General features: G+C 50.4%; 1 protein-coding gene across 15 annotated transcripts in view; it reads left to right on the plus strand.

Annotated features, from left to right (window-relative positions):
* The first annotated feature begins 11,957 nt into the window (after window positions 1-11,957).
* Window positions 11,958-20,802, plus strand: part of KCNMA1 (potassium calcium-activated channel subfamily M alpha 1) — a 751,659-nt gene continuing 742,814 nt past the window's right edge. For 14 of the 15 annotated variants that reach the window (XR_009005699.1, XM_057531254.1, XM_057531255.1 and 11 more), the window contains exon 1: window positions 11,958-12,859. Coding sequence is in view for 14 of the 15 variants with exons in the window: in XM_057531254.1 (XP_057387237.1) it covers window positions 12,494-12,859 (366 nt within the window). In the remaining variant the exon portion in view is untranslated. Of the gene's footprint in view, window positions 12,860-13,531; window positions 13,849-20,802 lie in introns of those variants that run through there. The other variant, XM_057531260.1, reaches the window with a different exon arrangement.

Consider the following 20,802-nt stretch of genomic DNA (forward strand, 5'->3'; position numbering starts at 1 on the left):
ACCAGATGCCCAGCAAAGTCTTGTCTTTGTTGATGATATGGACAACTTACAAAAAGATAAATAAATCTCCTTACCGCCCCCCTCCTTTTACTGGGAGCAGACCTGTTTCTCTTCCACATTCTCTCTAAGCATTTTTGCTTATGAATCTGAGATTTTCACTGTTGTTGAGACATACATTCGTGGGACAAGAGAATGTGGCTGGCCTCAGGAGAAGAGAAATGAGCAAAAGTTCTGGAAAGGGGGAAAAGAGGATGGAACAATCCTTCAGTCGCAGGAAGAGAGAAAACATTGAGCAGGAAACAAAGAGGAGTAAACAAGACTACCATCATCTCTGGGTTGAGAGAGGGGAGCAAAGGCAAGGGTAGTATGCTAACACATATATATGGAATCTAAAAAAAAATGGTTCTGATGAACCTAGGGGCAGGACAGGAATAAAGACGCAGACATAGAGAATGAACTTGAGGACACGGGGGAAAGGGGAAGCTGGGACGAAGTGAGAGAGTAGCATTGACATATATACACTACCAAATGTAAAATAGATAGCTAGTGGGAAGCAGCTGCATAGCACAGGGAGATCAGCTCGGTGCTTTGTGACCACCTAGAGGGGTGGGATAGGGAAGGTGGGAGAGAGACGCAAAAGGGAGGGGGTATGGGGATGTATGTATACATATAGCTGATTCACTTTGTTATACAGCAGAAACTAACACAACATTGTAAAGCAATTATACTCCAGTAAAGCCGTTAAGAAAAAAAAAAGACAAGAGTAACATGGCAAGGGACCAAAGAGGGGGGCAGGTATCTCATTGTGTGGAGGATAAGAACTTGGAGAAAGTGGGAAGAGGTATATACCCATGTTTCTGCTTTTATTAATGATAGCAGAGCACAGCGAAAAGCCAAGAGTTAACCATGTGCCAGGGACTGTGCTAAGAGCGTTATCTGGATTCTTTCCTTTGGTCCTCATAACAACTCATTGAGGAGGCACTTCTATTCTCCCTAATACACAGATGAGGACACTGAAATTCAAGAAGCTAAGAAGCGTAACCCACACCCCACAGCCAGAGAGAGGAGCAGAGCTGAAATTTGAACCCAGCTCTGTTCAACTCCAGAGCAGGAACATGTAGGCACTTCAGGGCTGAGCTGGCACTTGCACTGGGTTATGATTCAGAATACTTTAATATAGGTGGTAGCTCCTCCAGGGAACCCACACGCAGTGGTAGGGAGAGCTGCTGAGGACGGGGAGACCCCGTTTATGGAAATTGTCAAGAGCACAAAGCACATGGCACGTGGTGGGTGCTTAATAAATATTTGCCTAATAAACAATCAGGTTTTTTCCTTTGTAGAATTGAGGGGCTGAGTCCTGGAGCAGTGGAATAGGATGTGTTAGGTTGAGATGCTTTCCTCCCCAGCTCCTCCCTTGGCTTTATTATTATTATTATTTTTTCTATCTACGTTCTTTTTTTTTTTAACATCTTTATTGGAGTATAATTGCTTTACAATGGTGTGTTACTTTCTGCTTTATAACACAGTGAATCAGTTATAAATATACATATGTTCCCATATCTCTTCCATCTTGCATCTCCCTCCCTCCCACCCTCCCTTTCCTACCCCTCTAGGTGGTCACAAAGCACAGAGCTGATCTCCCTGTGCTATGCGGCTGCTTCCCACTAGCTATCTATTTTACATTTGGTAGTATATGTATGTCCATGCCACTCTCTCACTTTGTCACATCTTCCCCTTCCCCCTCCCCTCCCTTGGCTTTAAAGTCCTCTTCAGTCACCTGGAGAGACCAGTGTCCTGGTCATTTTTCCTGGTGAGGAGGCTGGGCTGGATGGGATTTTTGAGAAGCATGTCATACTGCAGCTGACACGGTGATGAGGAACTGCTGCCTGGCCGTTTGGACACTCTCTCGGCTGGGTGACAGTTTCTAGATATCGATCGTGCTGAGTCCTATGATTATCAGTCTCCATCTTGGTGACGAGAAGAGACCACATAATGAAGGGATTCCTCCCTTGTCCCCATCTCCTGCACACACAGCCCAGGATCACCCCCAACCAGTGCAGACCCCGAGTCTTTCGGGTTGGAATGTCCAAGCTGTAGGGTCTCCCCAGACCTGTGCTTTGCAGGTAGGCCCAGCATCTCAAGTATTTATTCTCCTGGGAAAGGAGAAAACCCAGAGTGATGGGAGTTAGGAGGGTGGGGGAGAGTGGGAAGGTGCACTGCCAGGAATTTGCCACCGGGATCCTGTGTCTTTCCTTTAGAAGGGAAACGATTTGTTTCTTACTGCAGAAGCTGCGGAGCCCCCTTATACTACAGCTGCAAGCTGTCTGCTTTGCCAGGGAAGCGGAGCACCCAGAAGAGGCCACCAACTGGGCAACTGTGTGTCCCTTTGTCTTCCTTATATCTCTGGTCTCCTTATTGTCCTTCCTTCCTTCCCCCCTCCCTCCCTCCCTCTTTGTGTCTTTCTCTCTCTCTGTTCCCATCTCTCTCCCTCTCCTTCCTTTAACTCTTCCTGTTGTCTCTCCCTCTCCTTCTCTGCTCTCCCAGTCCCTCTCCCATGCCTCACACTTTGCTTTCTGTGAACTTTTCCATCGCTCCATCCACCTCCCAACGCCTTCTTTCTCTCCAAAGGCACAGCACGGCACCAAGTCCTCCCTCCTCCCTCGCCCCACCATGCCCTGAGAAGGTCCTGGCTTGCCTGAAGCCCCAGAGCTCATACCACAGAGGTCCTTCAAAGCTCCCTTCTGGGCTTCAGGCTGCATCCGGGCTCCAGGGAGAGGCCAAGGAGCTGGGCTGCCAGATGCACCTGCTGAGTTTAAAGTCCCCCACTGGGGAGCGTTTCCTGGGCTACCTTGGATGCCTGGCCCCTGCAGGGTGCCCAGAGGCCCCGATACTGTGGGGACGAGCTCCCTGGGTGCCTGCTATCAGCCCGGGGGACTTCTGAGGCCCTCTGTGCTGACCCACGGCGGGGGCTCCCTTGGCAGTGGGCTCCCAATGGAGCAAAGGGCCCCATGGGGCTCAGAGACCCAGATCAGCATTTTAAAGAAAGGTCAGCCAGAAGGGATTTCTGAGACCTGCTGGGAACAGAGGGGATGATGGCCGGGGAAGTTCACCAGCCCCAGGCCCCCAGCAGGCCCATCTGCTGCCCAGGTGGCATTTGAGAGGGCAGGAAAGGCACAGATAAGAACAGGGGAGAGTTGGACTCCAACTTCAGCTCAGTCCCTGATGAGCGAAGATTTGGGCAGGTTATATAATATTTCCAAGCCTCACTTTCCTCCCTTTCAAAAGAAAAAGTCAGAGAAAATGATCTCTAGAGTGCTTCCAGCTCTAGAGTTAGGATGGTCCCAGGAGGGGGCTGAGGGCTGGTTGACCATGAGGCTGATGTTGTCCACTGACCCCAGGAAGGCTTTGGAACAAATACCAGCTCTGTGTGTGACTCTGGGTGAGGCGGGTACATAACCTATTTGAGCCTCAGTTTCTACATCTGTATAGTGAGGGTAATACCTACTTATGGGATCCTGTTAGAATTATTAAACCAAGAAAGAAAACACAGCATTTCTCGAAGGATAAGCTGTGTGGCCCCAGGTGGTATACAGGCTGACTTTAGCTCATCCTCCATCCTGGCACTCAATGACAAAGTCAGGCCCTGCTCAGTCCTTTCTCAAACCCAGTTGTCACGGAGACAGTTGGAGTGACTGCAACACATCGATATCACTCGCCAGTTTCTCCGTTTAGCAAAGGGAGTCCAGGCCTCAGGGTAAGGGCTGGCTGTTGACAACATCAAGTTCTGACTTGATAACATCGTTTTTATTTATTATGTCTGTTTTTACACTTTCCTTCTATTTATTATTTATTTCTATGTTTGTATTTTATCTTATTTATTTTAATTTTATTTCTTATTATTTATTTACCTTCTGTGCATAGCAATGCTGGTTTTCCACGAAGGCAGTGTTATAGAATATCCTTTTGATATAAATTTGAGTAAGTAAAAGCAATCAGTTGGAGACAAATATTAAGTAATAGTTCAGGCAGCATGATGATATGGTAAAAGTTGTGAAGGCGATGTAAGAATTGGGGGAAATGTTTGCATTAAATCTGGGGACATGTCAAGTGCTTCCTGTGGTCCCTGACCTCTTTAGTGGGTAATCATGACTATTCCTGCCCTTGAAGGAAGGGCATGTACTGCCACATGCCATTTCTCTGCCTGTCACCTCAGCTCCCAGGTAGTGCTGATGACGCCGTCTCCCCAGAGTGAGCCTTCTGGGCGTTGCAGTGTGGGGATAAATCCTGTTCAGTCTTTAGATTGGTTCTGATTCAAATGGTCTCTCCCACTGAGTTTAATGGGAAGTCATTTCAATGGGTCACCAGATTATGAACCATTGAATTTCTACACTAATGATAAAGGGGTTGGAATTCCCATTTGAGCCATTGTACTTTAACCAGAACATGTATTACCCTCTGAAGTAAATGCCACGTATGCATATCAGCCAGTATGTCTCAGTATAGTGTCACCAAGACAGATCTTGACAGAAGAGTCAGGAGCAAGTGAAATCAAAAGCTGTTAAGTCCACGACTGTCCATCACCCAGGGAGTTCCCAGAATGGTCAGGACAACTTGTGCGTTACTTTGTTCAACTCACAGCTTTCAATTTGGTTACAAGGAGGGAAGAACAAAATGAGATTTACAGATAAGCAAAGGGATGTTTCCGTAAGCCTGCAATCTAGCACAGCGACTCGCAGGGAATGCATTTAGCGCAGCATCCCGGGGGTCCCCGGGGCTTTCTGAATGCAAAGACTCAGCCATGTGCCCCGGGGGAATCTGCCTGTAACAGTCTGCTCTGTCCCAGCTGCATAGTGCAAGGGATGCATACTTTTTGCATAGTGCATACCTTCTAGTCGTTATCTAAAGTATCCAAAGTTGGTGCTCATATAGGCCTATGTCAGAGGTCCCCAGGGAGGAAGAGCTGGTGGGGCACTCAGCGGATGCCGCCAACAGCTTCAGCACCCGGAGAAGCCAGAGGTCACTGCTCTCTGTGTTTGGACTTGTAGGCACTGGCACAGCACTCTCTCTGGATTAGTAGGACAGCTGTGCAGAATTCCCCTTGGTGGCAGACTCAAGGACTCAGCTTGAAACGTGGCAAGCTCCTTCCATAAAGACTTGTAATGAATTTTCCTCTTGAACTCAGCCACCAGTTTTTGGAGCTGTGTTTTCTTAATGGCTTATTCTTCTGCGACTCCCAGGATATTGCTGGATTGGGATTTTGTCTTATTTTGTTTGTTTTTGCAAAAATATTGCAAAAGCAGAATTTCTTGGTTTCACACAGGTAGCCTTAACTCTCATAAAAATACCATGGTTTATAATTTGTTAAGCCATTAAATTATGATCTCATCTTTGGGAAGCAGGAAGCTTGGCAACTGTGGGATAGATACTAAAGTTAAAGAAGGGATGTGACTTCAAGGGGGGCCAATTGTCAGTGTGAAACAGGGTGATCCTGCTCTGGATAAGGTTACGCCAAAAGCAGACACCAACAGTGTAAGTCAAAATTAGAAGTTAGTGAAACCCACAGAGACGTCTGACTTTTGACTCATCTCTCCTTATTCTCAAGAGGGTTTGTAAGTGGGAAGGATGGCCTCAGCATTGTCCTTTTTTGCACAAGTGGCAAGAGCTTCTAGGCAGAGGCAGGATTAAACCCCTTGATTCATCTGCACAGTCCATCCCGTTTATTTTTATATTTTTGTTCTTTTCTTATTTTTTTCTTTTGGCTGCACTGCACAGCATGCGGGGTCTTAGTTCCCCAACCAGGGATCGAACCCGTGTCCCCTCCAGTGGAAGCACAGTCTTAACTACAGGACCGCCAGGGAAGTCCCTCCATCCCTTTTATAATGTAGTCAGTCAAGTACCTTGGAGCACGAGGGATGAGGAGTTGAGTTCTAGACTGCCCAGATCTTGAACCAGAGCTTTCGCAAAGATCAAATCAGGGACCTTCTAAGAAAAGGATGAGAAAGTCTATTGGTCTGGGAGTCAGAAGAACAAGTGAGGAGTAGCGAGGAGAACCTCTTTCCTTTGGTGCCTTCTTTTCCCACCGTGAAAATGGGTGGATGAATTTTTGCCCTGCTTACCTCCCAGAGGCAAGGTCCACAGTACTGATGTTCTGATGGGGTGACATTGCTCACAGAGATGAAAGGGAGGCGGGAATTTCCAGAAGTCTGATGGGATGGAAGTGGAGGACGAATTCTAAGCAGGGCATGGTCCATGAGTTGGGCCTACTTTGACCCAGCCATGGATGTATCAATAGTTTAGGGAAATGAAGGCTACATTCTTTCAGTTTGTATCTTGGCTGGCATTGGGAACAATGACTGAGAAAGATATGGTGGGACCACAGACACTATTTTCCCCAGAACCGTTGGCTTTCATGTGTGAGAAAAGGGGAGAATTTTCTCTGGGTGCCATGTCCTGGCTCCCAAATTCTTCACTTGGAACTGGCTGATATGAGGTCCCTGATATAGGGCAAGGCTGGGAAGTAGCCCACAGGCAGGTTGGCTTGGACATGCACCCTCTCTAGAAGACAGGTGCTGGGGCTAGGAGTAAGAATGTCTGTGGAAATCTTCAGGGCATCTTTTTGACTAGTATGAATCACTGACACAGGTTTGGGACTTATTTAAAAAGATGTTAAGTTTTGGAATAACCTAAGTGTCAGCAGTATGCCATCTAATAGAATATTATTCAATTATTAAAAAAAAAGTATCTATGATATTTAATGACATGGAGGAAAATGCTTACAGTGTAATGTTAAGGGAAAATAGAATAAAAATTAGATGTTCAATCTAACCCTAATTTTGCAAAAATACACACTCAAGAAAACACATGAAAGAAATATATAAAAATATCAATAATGGTGGGACTTCCCTGGTGGCTCAGTGGTTAAGAATCCACCTGCCAATGCAGGGGACACAGGTTCAATGCCTGGTCCAGGAAGATCCCACATGCCTGTGTGCCACAACTACGGAGCCTGGGCTCTAGAGCCCGTGCTCCACAACAGGAGAAGCCACCCTAATGACAAGCCCTCCCACCGCAACGAAGAATAGCCCTTGCTCGCTGCAACGAGAGAAAGCCCATGTGCAGCAACGAAGACCCAATGCAGCCAAAAATAAATAAATAAATAAATTTATTTAAAAATATTAACAATGGTTATCTGTTAATGGTGAGATTCTAGGTGACTTTTTTTTTTAACAACTGAAAATAATAAGTTCCTTTATTAAGAAATATACTTTGGCTGCTGTTCCAAACCACAAGATAACAGGGACAAAGTGAGAGTTTTTTCCCCTCTCACTTAATAGGGTGAGCTAAACAACCATGGGCTGCTGTCCTAGCTCTTTGGTGTTTGGGGGACCAGACTCCTTCTATTTGTTGCGTGCTAAAGAGGCAGTTATTCAACCTCATGAACTAAGATCACATCCATATTCCAGCCAGTGGGGAGAAGAGATGGGAAATAGAGGGAATGTCTCTTCTTTTTAACCGTACAACCTATAGAGCGCATGTAGTATCTGTTCAGATTCCACTGGCTAAAATTTAGTCACATGGTCCACACCCACTGCAAGGGAAACTGAGAAATATAGGGGTTTTTTTTTCAAATTAAAGATGGGTTGATAAAGGTATAAGGTCAACAGATAAAAGGCAATTATATTTGTATATATCTAGGTGATTTTTATACTCTTTTATGAAACTTTATGAGTCTGAATTATTCTTATAAGTAGAAAAAGATATTTATAGTAAACAAACCCCTCAAAGCTTGCTCTCTGAGTCCCTCTCTCCATCCTGGGGACCAGTGCTCCCTTCTGGTACTCAGAGGCCCTTGAGCATGGTTTCAAGGGATGTGCTGCAGTGGTCTTCTTCTTTTGTTACAAATCACAAAGAGAGAAATTTCTCCAAAGGTACAGTCTCTCGTGATAACTCGACAGATCTAAGCCTCAGTTTCCTTGCCAGTAAATGGGAGAATAGCTACTGCCCTTTCTGACACTACAAAGAGATTATAAAGACTAGGGTAAGGAACGTGAGAGTACTATTAGTCGTTCAGAAGATAACACAGTGGTAATTTAAGGAGTGTTAGGTTACCAATAGTAGTTATAGCTTAGAAGATCTGACATCAAATCATGGTGACGTGAACCCTGTTAGCGCCTTTATCACAACAGTGTATATGCTAGTAGGACTGACAACTGGATAATTAATATTATTGTGGTTGTAGATTTTTACAGCAGAGTTTTCTCTTTGGAATGTTCATATCTCAAATTTCTGTTTTAATAAGCTCCTTTTTTGAACATTCACAAAATAATGTCATGTGCCAAGAAGAACCACCAGAGGGCGCTAAATCACTTACAGAGTTCACCTGGCTTCTTTAGAGCGGAATCACCCAGATTTATGACGAGAGTATGGGAAGTAGATCCAGGTCTGAAAAAAATGAAATCTATGTACGTTAATTGTGATGTTGGGCCGACATTTAAGTAAATAAGCTTCTTTGTTCTCCTTGGCTATTACTTCAGTCTCTCTGCCTTTTTAGTTTGTGTGTTTATGCACTTTTATTTATTTCTTTTAAATCGGTTGGGATTGTTCAGAGTAGAATAATTTAGAAACGTGAAACCCCAGTTTCCTGTGATGCCTGCCACAGGCACATGTTGACATGATAAAGAGGCTGCCCTCCTCGCTGAGAAGCTTATAAATGTGACTAGAAATAAATAAGTGCCTTGTATTGTTTTCAGAACGGGGGAGGTTGGAATTTCTACTTTCATAAAGACTTTCAGTTCTTGTGCAATGGCTCTCAATTTCCAGCCTGCAGACACACCTACAAGAGGTGAAATACACCGGGGCAATTTGTAGGTGCTTCTCTATAGCCTTCACATTCCCAAGGCCATCCCAGGGAGTGGGAAGGTGGGGAGTGGGCGTGCGTGTCAGGGTTCTGAGGGCCCACCGGCCTGGAGCGGCTCTGTAACGCCCTGGCGTCTGTCCATACCCAGCTGTCTGTGGGTCCATGTGGGCTGCTGTGTAACGGCTGCAGCAGAAGGCAGAGGCACTGTGCTTCAGTTCTCATCCCAACTGAGGGGCCTCATGGGGTGCAGGACAGCAGTGTGGGTCAGGGAGCGACAATCTTGCCTGTACTCATCTCCCCCGCTACACAAACACAGGGACTGGCTTGGGGGGGGGTGGTCAGAAGCTTTGATCTATGTTTGGCTGTTTGTTTTTGGGTCACAGTAATTACAAAGAAGATCTGTGTGTTTTCTTTTTCAACCTTTGAAACAATCCTTTGAGGTAGGCAGGGCAGTTCTTATTTTTATTCCAATTTACAAATGAGAAAGCACAATGAATGAAGGGTTACCTAAGGTTCCCTTTAAGTTTGAGGCCTAAATTGGTGAGGTCAGGTGCCAGGTTTTCTGAAGTCTGTGGTTGGTAAGGAGGTAGCGGGAGAGCTGGGCCATGGCCTGATGAGATCTACTTCTGGTGCGTGGTGGTGAATGGTGGCCACTCTCTCATTTGGTGCCCACCAGTCAGGAGGTGGTGAGAACTGGGGATTGTAGGAATAGTAGTTTCTTGACTTTGATGGTGAGTGTCTCTGAGAATCCTGACTAAGCCTCATTTTTGTGTAACACGGAAGTTGCTACAAACTTCAGTAGGCACAGGGACGAGTGATGAAGAGAGCAGAGGAGATGATGTCTCAGGGGCCTCCCAGAACCTCTGCAAGAATGATGAGATGATGAAGGTGATGATGGAGGAGAAACACAGCTGGGGATTCTGCAGTTGGGGCGATAGAAGTCACAGCAGTCAGCGGCCTCTTGCTACTAGCCCCCGGACTGGTGTCTGAAGGGAACCCAGGCTGTGGGGAAAGTCCAGAAAAGCCTGGAGGGCATTCATTGGTTTGTGGAAGCTCAATTATATGGGGGGAGGGAATCCATTCTGGGGGTTTCATATCCCACTGGGGAAACAGTCCTATCCTTTGCTGCTCTTTTCGTGTTACGGGTGTTTTGTTTTTAAATTTCAAATCTAAAATGTAAGGAAAGTCCTTAACTTTCCTGGCATATGCTGAGGCCCAAAGGCAGCAAAGTACAGCCATTTAGAAGGCTAATAAATCAAGGAACCACAGGGCCTCAGCCACCTTCTTGCACATCCCCCGAGCACTTCTGGGGCTGATCCTCCCAACCCAGGGCTGGAAAGGACCCAGGGCCTCTGCATGCATGGGGCTGATGCAGCAGGGTTGTGCCCAGAGTGGTTTCTGAACGTGGAGGACCGGGCTGCAGGTACCATGTGGGTGACAGACAATTTCACTTTCTGGAAAATATTGTCTGGAGCTCCCTTTTACATACTGCTTTTGAGGACCAAACACTTAAGCACTCTTACCTCATTCCATTTCCCCTTTGACTTTGTCCTTGACTGTACTAATGGATGTGTGTCCTGAGCCCAGTGAATGCACTCTGAATCAAGCAGGAGAAGGAAGCTTCAGACATCCCCTTGAGCTTCTCTGCCCAGCTTGGCCTCCCTTGCCCCATTCTCCCCTGCATCCTAGGGCCTCCAAGGGCAAGGGGAGGGGCTGAACTCTGGCTCAGGCAGAAACAGCACAGGCCTATACAGTGAAGGATGCTAAGTTGGCCTTCACCACAGAAAGGCCTGAAAGCAACCCAAGAATTCCAATTAGGCTTAAACTAATGAGCTGGAAACTTTGGGGAAACCACTGTGGGCAATGAGGGGAGAATGTGATCATCTTCCTTTTAATTAGTGCTGGAAAAACTTGTGGTCCAGCTGGTAGCATAAGGAAGGGCAGTGTCCAGAGGGAGCAGAGGTTGAGAGAATCAGAAGGGGGATTTCCCCTGGTGGTTAGGGAGAGGCTGCTGAACAAACCCAGACACCTTCTTCACCTCTAAGTGGGGAGGACAGAAGACCCTAAATGGGGAAAGGTGGGCTTTAATGGAGCTTGGAGCTGCCCTTCTCACACGATGGAGTCTGAGGCTGAATAAAAGGGGAGTGACATTAGGGAACTCTGTTGTCTATAGGAGCTTTCACTGTCCCTGAGGTCAGGTCTGCCCTGCCTATCTTTGCCTACTGTCTTAGGCAGCCTCTGTCGCTTAATAAGGAAAAGGCAGAAAAACCACCTGCTGCTGTCAAAGGCCACAGACCACCTGCCAGGCCCCTGCATGGCCCTGCTTTCCAGAACACAGAGGGCACTGGGGCACCTAGGAAGGCGACAGGGAAGAGCGACAGGGGTTGGTAGGGGTCGAACGAGGGTGTATCCTGGAGAAGGGTCCTCCTCACTCCCTAAGCCCGAGGAGCTTGGGGCGTCCGGCCTGTGCAATCAACAGCTGGTCACTTCTCCCCTCCCCACTGGGGGCTCCTTTGGGAAAAATGGCCCGCCACCGGCGCCCGGCCATCCTCCTCGGGTCCCCCAGGGCGCTCGGCTGGGGGCGCAGCACCTTGGAGAGAGGTGTCGGGTCCCGCGCCTGGATTTGGGGCTCTCTACCTTTCGCACTGCGGCTCAGGGGTGCGTGCCAGGCTGTCGCCAAGGGGTCTGCCTGCACCCTGCCCAGCTCGGAGCCGAGGCGAGCCAGCGCGGCGAGCCTCCTCCCCTCCCGTTCGGGCGGCCTGAGCCCGCGCCCGCTCCAGTTGCTGCGGCTGCTGTTGCTGGCGGCTGCGGGGAGCGCGGGGCGCGCGCAGGAGAGGCTCGGGCGGCGAGGACGGGGACGAGGAGGAGCCTGAGGAAGCGGGGAGGAAGATCGAGCGAAGGCCGAGGAGGCTCAGCGGCGTGGCGGCGCGGCTCGGGGATCCCGGGAACATGGGCTAGCGGCGGCGGCGGCGGCGGCGTAGGCGGGCCGGGCCGGGCGCGGTGAACCTGCAGCGGCCCGGCGCACACCGGGGCGGCGAGCGCAGCCGAGAGAGGAAGGCTGGCGCGGGGGCGCCCGGCAGGGGGGCTGATGAGACATTATTAACGAGTCGCCGCCTAATAAGCCCAGAGCGGCGGGCTAGCGGCGCGGGCTGCGTGCGGGGAGGGGTCCCGGGCCGGAGAGCGCGGCGCAAACGCGTGGCGCACCGCGGACGGGCGGCGCGGCGCGGCGCGGCGCGGAGGGCAACCGGGCCGGCGCGCAGAGCCGGGGCGGGCCCGGGGGCGGCCCGCGGCGCCCCCTCGTTCTCGGCGCTCTGGGCCCGCGCAGGCCGGGGCTAGCGGGGCTCGGGCCGGGGAGGAGAGCTGCCCGCGCGCTCCGTCCCCCTCCCCCCTGGGCGGGCGGGCCGGCGGCCGGGGGGAGGGCGGGCGGCGGCGGCGGCCCGCTGTATATATCTCCGCGCACCCCGCCAGGTCGCGCACAGCTCCCCGAGCCCAGGCACCTCCCCGCCCCCTCCCCGCGCTCCGCGGCGGCGGCGGCGGCAGCAATAGCAGCAATATGGCTGTTGATGGGTGTTCGGGGTGGCGCTGGCGGCGGGAGGAGCTCCCCCGAGCCCCTGCGCCGGCTGCCCGTTGCTAGCTATGGCAAATGGTGGCGGCAGCGGCGGCAGCAGCGGCGGCGGCGGTGGCGGCGGAGGCAGCGCTCTTAGAATGAGTAGCAATATCCACGCGAACCATCTCAGCCTAGACGCGTCCTCCTCCTCTTCCTCCTCCTCTTCTTCCTCCTCCTCCTCTTCCTCCTCGTCCTCGGTCCACGAGCCCAAGATGGATGCGCTCATCATCCCGGTGACCATGGAGGTGCCGTGCGACAGCCGGGGCCAGCGCATGTGGTGGGCTTTCCTGGCCTCCTCCATGGTGACTTTCTTCGGGGGCCTCTTCATCATCTTGCTCTGGCGGACGCTCAAGTACCTGTGGACCGTTTGCTGCCACTGCGGGGGCAAGACGAAGGTAACGCGCGCCCCGGCGCCTCCCCCCTGCGCCAGCCCCGCCGCTTCTCGGCGTCCCCTGCAGCCCACCTCCTCGCTTCTCACAGCGCCGTGCCTCCCTCCATCCCCGCCTGCCTTCCCCTCGCCGCCTTCCCTTTCCCTCCGCTCTCCTGGCGCCCGCCTATTGGGGCTTCGGGCGGCGCGCCGGGGGTGAGGAGTTGCCCCCAACCGGTGCGCTCCGGGAGGCGGACGCCCAATCCCGTCCCCTTGTTTATTGTAGGGTTGTTTGTGGCTGCGGCTGGGGCCGGAGTGGGAGGTAGGGAGAGCCGACCCGGCGGGCACCGAGCAAGCTGGGGGCCGCTCGGTGCGCGTTCCGCGCGGCTCACCTGCCCGGGCTCGGCTCCTTGTGGTGGGCGAGGGGGAGCACGTCAGCCCGCACTTTAGAAACCTGTTGGGGAGATGAGTTCGTAAAATCAGAAGGGCAGGAAAATCCTTTGGGAAAGGGAGGACATCTTTTGGACTAGGGAATCCCAGGGGAGGAACATGACCAGAGGACGGGCGGGGGACCTGGAGGGGCGAGAGAAAGTTGGGGAGATGCATCCCAGTTTTGGAGGCAACCCGCGGATGCTGCCACTTTAGGAATGTGGCGAGGTCGCAAAACTGATGTCCCCTCCTTCTCCGACTCTTGGAACAGATTCCCACCCCCACCGCAAGTTCTTCGGCATCTGTATTCTCGCCCCCCTGCCACCGCCTTCAGGTCCCCGGAAGTGCCCTCGGCAGCGTGGAGCTAGAGCGGGAGGTCCGCCCGAGAGCCCGCCGAGGCCGAGGTTTTCACGCGAGCCTCGTCCCCGACGCTTTTGAGGTGGCTGGATGTCGGCTTAAGCTATTCCTGGCGCAGAGACGCCCACCAGCACCGAGGCTCACTACACCTTATGTTTGGTTGCTAGGCTGACTGCCTGGTCTGTCGCCGTCGTGGCCCTAGAGATGTCTTCTTCCCCCCCCCCCCCACCCCCCGCCCCTCACCCCACTGGCTGAAGGTGTGAGGTGGCGGGCAGTTTTTCATAGAAAACTGCAGGATAAAAAAGAAAGAACTGGAAAAAAGAGTGACCAAGCTGTTTTCTGTTTGACTGATTTTTAACCTAGGGGACTAACCAGCGCCAGCATTTTCAGAGGGAGGGAAGCTCAGAGGGGGATAGGGAACAGTGCAAGGCCGTGGTACATCTCGGTGGGAATGCTCACACCTTTTCTAATAAAGTTAATCCGAGGACACCTCAAACTTCCACGGGGCACAGCAACTTGTAGCAGCCTCCTTAATTGCTACGGGGAGGGAGTAGGTAAGATGGGGGCTATGGGTGACACACAAGGGTGAAGGGAAGCTTTCTCTCTCTCGTTCTCCTGATCATTAATTATACATTGTGTTGGGTGCTGGAGCTCAGCTGTGTTTTGTGGTAGCACATTTGTGTTTTGGAAAATACTGGTGTGTTGGAAATAAGGGAGAAAAATAAAAGCCATCATTCGCTTCCTCCTCCTCCTCCTCCTACTTCTCCGGAGACCTCCAGATGTTAGTCAGTCAGTTTTCTCTGGAGTTACCTTCTTGGCCTTAGCAGTTTCTCCTTACTTGTCAAGGTGGAAAACCACCCACATTCCAGAGAAGCCATTAGGTTAAGCAAAATCCTAACCCTGAGACCCCCTAGACCCAGCCCCTTGCCTAGCCCTCCTGACCAGTGCTTATTCATATAGTCTTCTTATTCACGCATTCCCTCTCCTCTGCCTCCCCACCAGTCTTTAGTCTGTGAGTGTTTTTCCTTTACTGAGATTCCGTGCTACCCTTAGAGGAAAGAGAACTTGTAGTTGCATGCATCTCAAACGTTTTCTAGACTGAGTGATTTTGGGGAACTTTTTAACCACCTCCTTATCCTTCAGGAACTGGGTAGGCTTGATCATAATGAAAACTTTTTTTTCAGTGAGTCAAAATAAGTTTCAGTGCTTCTGTGATCCTGGGGTTTTAAACACAGCTTCTAAAGTCTTTTTACTCTAGGGGGTACATCAGTGCTATTGCAGTGCTTCTGATGAAATGCTGATTGGATCGTTCACATAAAGAGTCTCTTTCTTAAATGATGACCAAGCATAACCTCTGTAAGTTTTCTCAAGAAAATACGTTTTTGGCAATGATCATTAGAAAAAAAACAATGCCTATATATTAGGCTATATTTTGTAGCTCCAAGACATGCCGAGTTGACTAAACTGGAACTTTCTACAAAGAATCATCTGGGACGAGAGATGCTTGCAGTTGGTTGGGAAGATGTGAGGCCAGTAGAGAATGAGATCACGTCACTTTTGGTACCATTAGAGTCCCCTTTAAAACATGCCCAGAATCTCTTAATACTTGCCCCTTGATTTGCTCAGTTTAACAGTGTGTAGCCATCTCATTTTGCCCAGTAGTAGTTACTTAGGCCTTTTATAAGCTTTTCTTTCTACTCTTGAGGTCTGTATTTTTACTGCAATCATTCTTTTTTTTTTTTTTTTTTGTCCTTCATTCTTTTTGCTTTCCAAGTATTTGGTAGTCATCAAGACGCTGTTCAGAAGAATGCATTTGGCTTCAGTTTGGAATAATTATTTTAGTGTTGGGTTTCTCAAGCAAACTAAGCCTGCTTTTCCTTAGTATTCTCCCAGGCCTCAGATATGTTCACCCTGATCCTGGTTCAGCCCCAAGATGGTTTGACCCGGAGCTAGGGTCCAGAGGAAGGCTGGTCTTTTTAGCATCTGAAATTCTAGGGGTATAAGTTTCAGCAGGAGCTCCAGAATCACAAGCATTTGGCCTCTGGGACTGCACCATCCTTTCTGATCAAAGGAACCTGAAACTGGATGTACATCATGAGGCATCTCATCCTTAGTTCCTCTGGCCTCCGAATCTCCAATCGTGAATGACTTTACTATTCTGAAAAGAATAGTTATGTGGATTTCTTTAGGAAATAAAGAAGAAAGAGAATCTCATTTTCCCCCAGTTGAGAATTTGGGCACAGTCATTCCAGTACTATATTCTTTGCTGTACTTTTTCACATCATTGTTTCTTTCTCTGTTGGGTTTCATCAGAGCCCTCTCTTTACTTGGCTGTGACGTTTCAGGGTCTAAGCCAGTTGTAGACTGTGGTGAACAAGGAGCGGCTCTGGCAGCCTGAATAAGGTTGTGACCTTGAAGAAGTAGTTTAACCTCTCTGGTCTCTTTCCTGGTGTGTAAAATGTGGGATTGAATTCTGTGAGTGCTAATGTCCCTTCCTGCCCTGGGACTCAGTGGAAGACAGTAGAAGGAGTTGGTGACCTATGGGTAAAGTTTCTAGCTCAGAACATGTTCTGTAACTCTCCAGCCTCGGAGTGCTTCTGTGTCTTTATTCCCATCTTCTGCTCTTCCTCCAGCCCACAGTCTGCTTTTCTTTAAATGCCTGGGGAAACTGAGGCCAGCTTCCCATGGAGCTGTGGTTTGCTGTGGGTCATAGACTCATCCTGCTCTCAGCTGGAGCTGTCCTCCCTGTAGAAGTTTCGGCTTGATTAAGGTTGGTCTGCATATAATGAATTATGGAGGTTTGTCTCTGTGGCTGTGTCTGAGAAAACAACACGTTTTCTCTGTTAGACTCGTGACTAATATAAACATCAGATCCCATTACGGCTTGGTAATTACCCAGGGTCTGGCCTGACGCATCATCCAATCAGGGCTGGAACTTCAGTGCCTCAGAATTCTTGATTCCAGATTGGCCCTGGTGCCTCATCTCATCCTGGAGATAGTCTGCATCGGACGACCTTCAGATGCTCCTTCGGATCACTTAGGGGGGCCTTGGAGAAGTGCTCAGGTCCCAGGCACAGGGGAGTTCCAGGTGACCTTCCCTTGTCCTGAGAACTTTTGCTTCTTGTTCCTGGCTCTCCCTGTGGAAATGCACACTTCCGTAGAGATGCTGCAGTCAGACAGACCCGAGTGCAAATCATGGATTCCACAGTTGTTAGCTGGGCATCTGTGGCTGGCAGCCCTGTTAAGCATGGTTTCTTCACATGTAAGAAGAGCGTAATGATGCTTACTTTGTAGAAGTCTTTTTATTTTTATTTTTTTAACATCTTTATTGGAGTATAATTGCTTTACAACGGTGTGTTAGTTTCTGCTTTATAACAAAGTGAATCAGTTATACATATACATATGTCCCCATATCTCTTCCCTCTTGCGTTTCCCTCCCTCCCATCCTCCCTATCCCACCCCTGTAGTATTCGTATAAGGAGTGACAATGTTGGGTATACAGTACCCAGGAAACGCCTGGCACTTAGCAGGCCTGTAAATGGGAGCTATCATAGCTCCACAAAGTGGCAGGTTTTAAATTTTCTCCTTGATTCCTTGAACTTCTGGCCCTGGAAGGGCACAGACTACAACAAATAGAACTTTTGGACCAAAAGGGACCTCTAGACCCTGGAGTCAATTGTCCTTGGGTCAAACAACCAGTTAGGGTCAGATTGAGACTTGGGCTCCTAGCTCTTGGCTGTTGCAAGGCTGGCAGGTCGGGGAAGGGCAGCCTGGGAAGGTTCTATGGCTGAGGGCTTGGCAGGATGGCTGGTGCTCTGATGGCGGGCAAGTCAGTGGATGAGCATTGTCATCGTGGGGCTCCAGGAGCTGCAGACCTAGCAGAAGTGGAAGGTTTGGTGGGCAGGTGTGGCTGTCTAATGTCCCTTGAGAAAGGATGAATTCCACCCCTGTTCTCCCCAGTCCAGAGCCCACAGACCTGTTCCCCTGACGATGTAACAGTTTCCCCGCCAGGGTGCTCTCTACTCAGACCAGCTTTACCCTGATGGCCTCCAGAGTAGTATTTCCCCAAGTGTGTTCTGTGGAGCACTTGCCCTTGCAATTCATGCGCTGGGAGAAGTCCCAAGGGAGAGGAATTGGTTAAACTGCTCTTGGCCGTGCTCACTTTGAGCAGCAGGGCCTAGATGTCACGCTCGCCGTGTAGCACCCAAAGGTCAGCCTGGGACCTTGGGCAAGGACTTCACCGCTTTGTGCCTCAGTCTCCTCATCTGTAAACCGGGGGTCCTAGTAGAGCTCAGCCCTTTGGGGTAGGTACTCTCAGGGACCCCACTTTATAGCATTTCCTAGGAGGACACTGGTGACCGCAAGCTATGCGCTGGCCCTGTTTCCGGGTGCCCAGGGGCCTTGTCCAGACATGCATCAGGAGGAAAGCAAGAGCTGCCCTTGTGTTTGGCCTGGGGGAGAAAGGATTCCAAGGGCAAGGCTCACCATTATCTTCTTCCCTGGATGGGGACTTTCACTGTGTGCCTGGTACAGAGAGTGCTTGCTTTGGGTATCTCTTTCTGACCAGGGCAAGAGGAGCCTGGTGCTGAGGCAGTCAGGTTGGCATTGGATTCCAATGCCAGGGCCTCCTTCCCAGTGTGGGCAGCAGCGGTGTCCCAGCTCACAGTGGCCGTGGCCGTGCTAGCCTGCGAATCACAGCAGCCAGCTCCACCTTCCTGGGACTTCAGAGCTGTGGAGCCCCTGCAAGGACGCCTCTGTGGTTCCGGTGAGAAGGGCTGTGTTGGTGCCGTGACGCCGCAGCTCCTGGAGCCCTGCGGGGAGCACTGGTCTCCATGAGACCTGCTGGGGGGTCAGGCAAGGTCAGCGTCCCACAGGACCTCTGAAATCACACAGCCTTTCTGTGCACAGCAGGGAGCAGATCAAGAGATTGCCCTTTTTTGAGATGCTTCTGAGTGGGTGGAACCCTGGCCCTGGGCACATGGAGAAGGAAGCTCAGGGGCCCCAGCCTGAGAGGCAGGGGTGTCCCAGCACTCCGGGGAGAAGGCTCAAGGGATGTTCAGTTGGGGTATTACATCTCTCCCTCCCATGGCCAGAGAGCATCTAGTCCGTCTACTCCTGGGGCCTCTCGCACCTTTACATGCACACGAATCACCTGGAGAGCCATTAAAATGCAGATTCTGATTCAGAAGGTCCAGGGTGGGGCCTGAGACTCTGCATTTCTGACGAGCCACAGGTGATGCCGATGCTGAGCAGACCGTGCTTTGAGAAGCAAGGATCTGGTCCCTGCCTCGGTCTCCAGGCAGTCCCTCTCTGAAGACAGGGCTATTTTTAAATATGGAAATTCTCAGCTCTTCAGCAGTGGGGAGGGATGAGAAGAGGAAGGTTCCCTGTGCCAGGACAGCCAGGTGGAGAAAACTCGGCTCAGGCCTCTCCGCGCTGCTGCAGTTCAGTCTGGGTGCTCCCTGCTAAAGCTGATTGTGCGGGTGTCTGCTCCCTAGGAACCCACAGCGCTGTTGGTTTGGGGTTGGGTTGTGGTGACCAGAGCAGCATCCTGCAGATCTATGGGGGTGTGGTCTGTGCGTCGCCCATCAGCCTGTGGGCTCTGCCTCGTGCCAGTGGGTCACGCTGCAAGGGGACTTTCCGCAGTCCCGGATGGCAACTCAGCCAAACCACCTTCTTGCAGAATTAGACGCCCGTGGTGGAGCCAGGGCTGCACTGTGGCGATGCTCCGGGAAGCCAGCTGTTGGCCGCTCCCTCCGGACTGTTTGAAGTCAGCAGGCAGTAAAACTGCCAGCCTGATTTTCCATAGGGTCCTCGGTGGGCTTTTCCAAACGGAGGGTGCAGTGTGAAAGGATTGGGCTCAAGACCCAATCACGGAGTGGGGAGAGGCGTGCGGCACTGTGCTGTGCCACCCTGCAGTGGTACTTCTGGAGAATTCCAGCAGATGAAGCTGGAAGTAGCTCCTTTTCTCAACATACTGTCAGGGTTTTCACAGCTCATACTGTCAGGGGCTTTTTCCTGGAGATGTGCTTTTTGGGTTGTTCCATCGTCAAAGGGGAGAACCTGGAATAAACATTTATCATGAGCATCGTCAGCTTCAATGAAGGCCTTAGCATGATGCCCGGCACACAGTAGGTCCTCCAATAAATCTTGTGGTTATTAGTGTTGTTGTTTTGGCTTTTATTACATAGGGAGTGCATCCTCTGTTCCAAGCTAGGTGCTAGGGATAAAAATAAGACCCAGTTTGTTTGATGGAAGGGACGGAAAAATTCAGTTATCTTCTCATGGGGTATGCACATTGTCTGGTCTCCAAGTTGCCTCAAACCCCCTGAGGGCAGTAACTGAGTCATACAAATACAAGCACAGATATATGTTGGGAGGGCCCTTCCACAGTGGTCTGTGGGAGGCTCCGTGGGAATGTTGTAGGTACAAATACATTTTGCTGCTCTTTGGGGTAATTTGTTAGACGCTGTGGAGAAACTCTGGGTGAAAGGGATGGGCTTGAGTCATTTCTGGATTTTAATTATTCATGCCACCCCGGTCTCCCCTGACCAGTGGGTAATAAGAATTTGTTCACGATGAGCACTTGTTCATGAGGTGGATGAGTCAGGCGGGGGGCAGAAGGACAGCTTCAAAAGAATGGCTGCTCGAAGATGGAATTTGCTTTGTTTTTGGCATTATTTGGGGCATTATGTCTAATTGCCAATTTGGAAGTGTAATTGGCCCTCCAGGTCCGGAAGGGATATACTTCACGTTGTCAAGCCGGGCCTCCGAATCATCTCCCCATAAGATCTCATTACCTGTATGACTAATGCTTCTTTACATGGCCAAAAGCGAAATTATTTAAAACATCTCATTTACTTGGTATTCTTTATGCTGTTTCATTGGCCTCCCTACCAGGTTTTCCCGGGGGCCAGGTCCAGTTGACGCTGGGTATTTCGAAGGTAATTAACAGGAACGCCTGTGTTCCTTCCTTCTGTTCTTCATCCTTTCCTTGATTTCCTTTCTTTCCTGGTGATTCCTGCCAAGTCCAGGAGCAGAGGGACTGAAGTTTGCAGGTTAGCGGACAACAAATAGAGGCTTGATCTCGCGAGATGAGAAGCACGTGGAATTGTGACGTCATAGGGGCAGAAAGGTGCTTTGGGGTCGGAGTCCTACCTCCTCCCCAGCGCCAGTGCTGGAAGC

Source organism: Balaenoptera acutorostrata, chromosome 16, assembly GCF_949987535.1.
Source record: "Balaenoptera acutorostrata chromosome 16, mBalAcu1.1, whole genome shotgun sequence".
Taxonomy (NCBI): Eukaryota; Metazoa; Chordata; class Mammalia; order Artiodactyla; family Balaenopteridae; genus Balaenoptera; species Balaenoptera acutorostrata.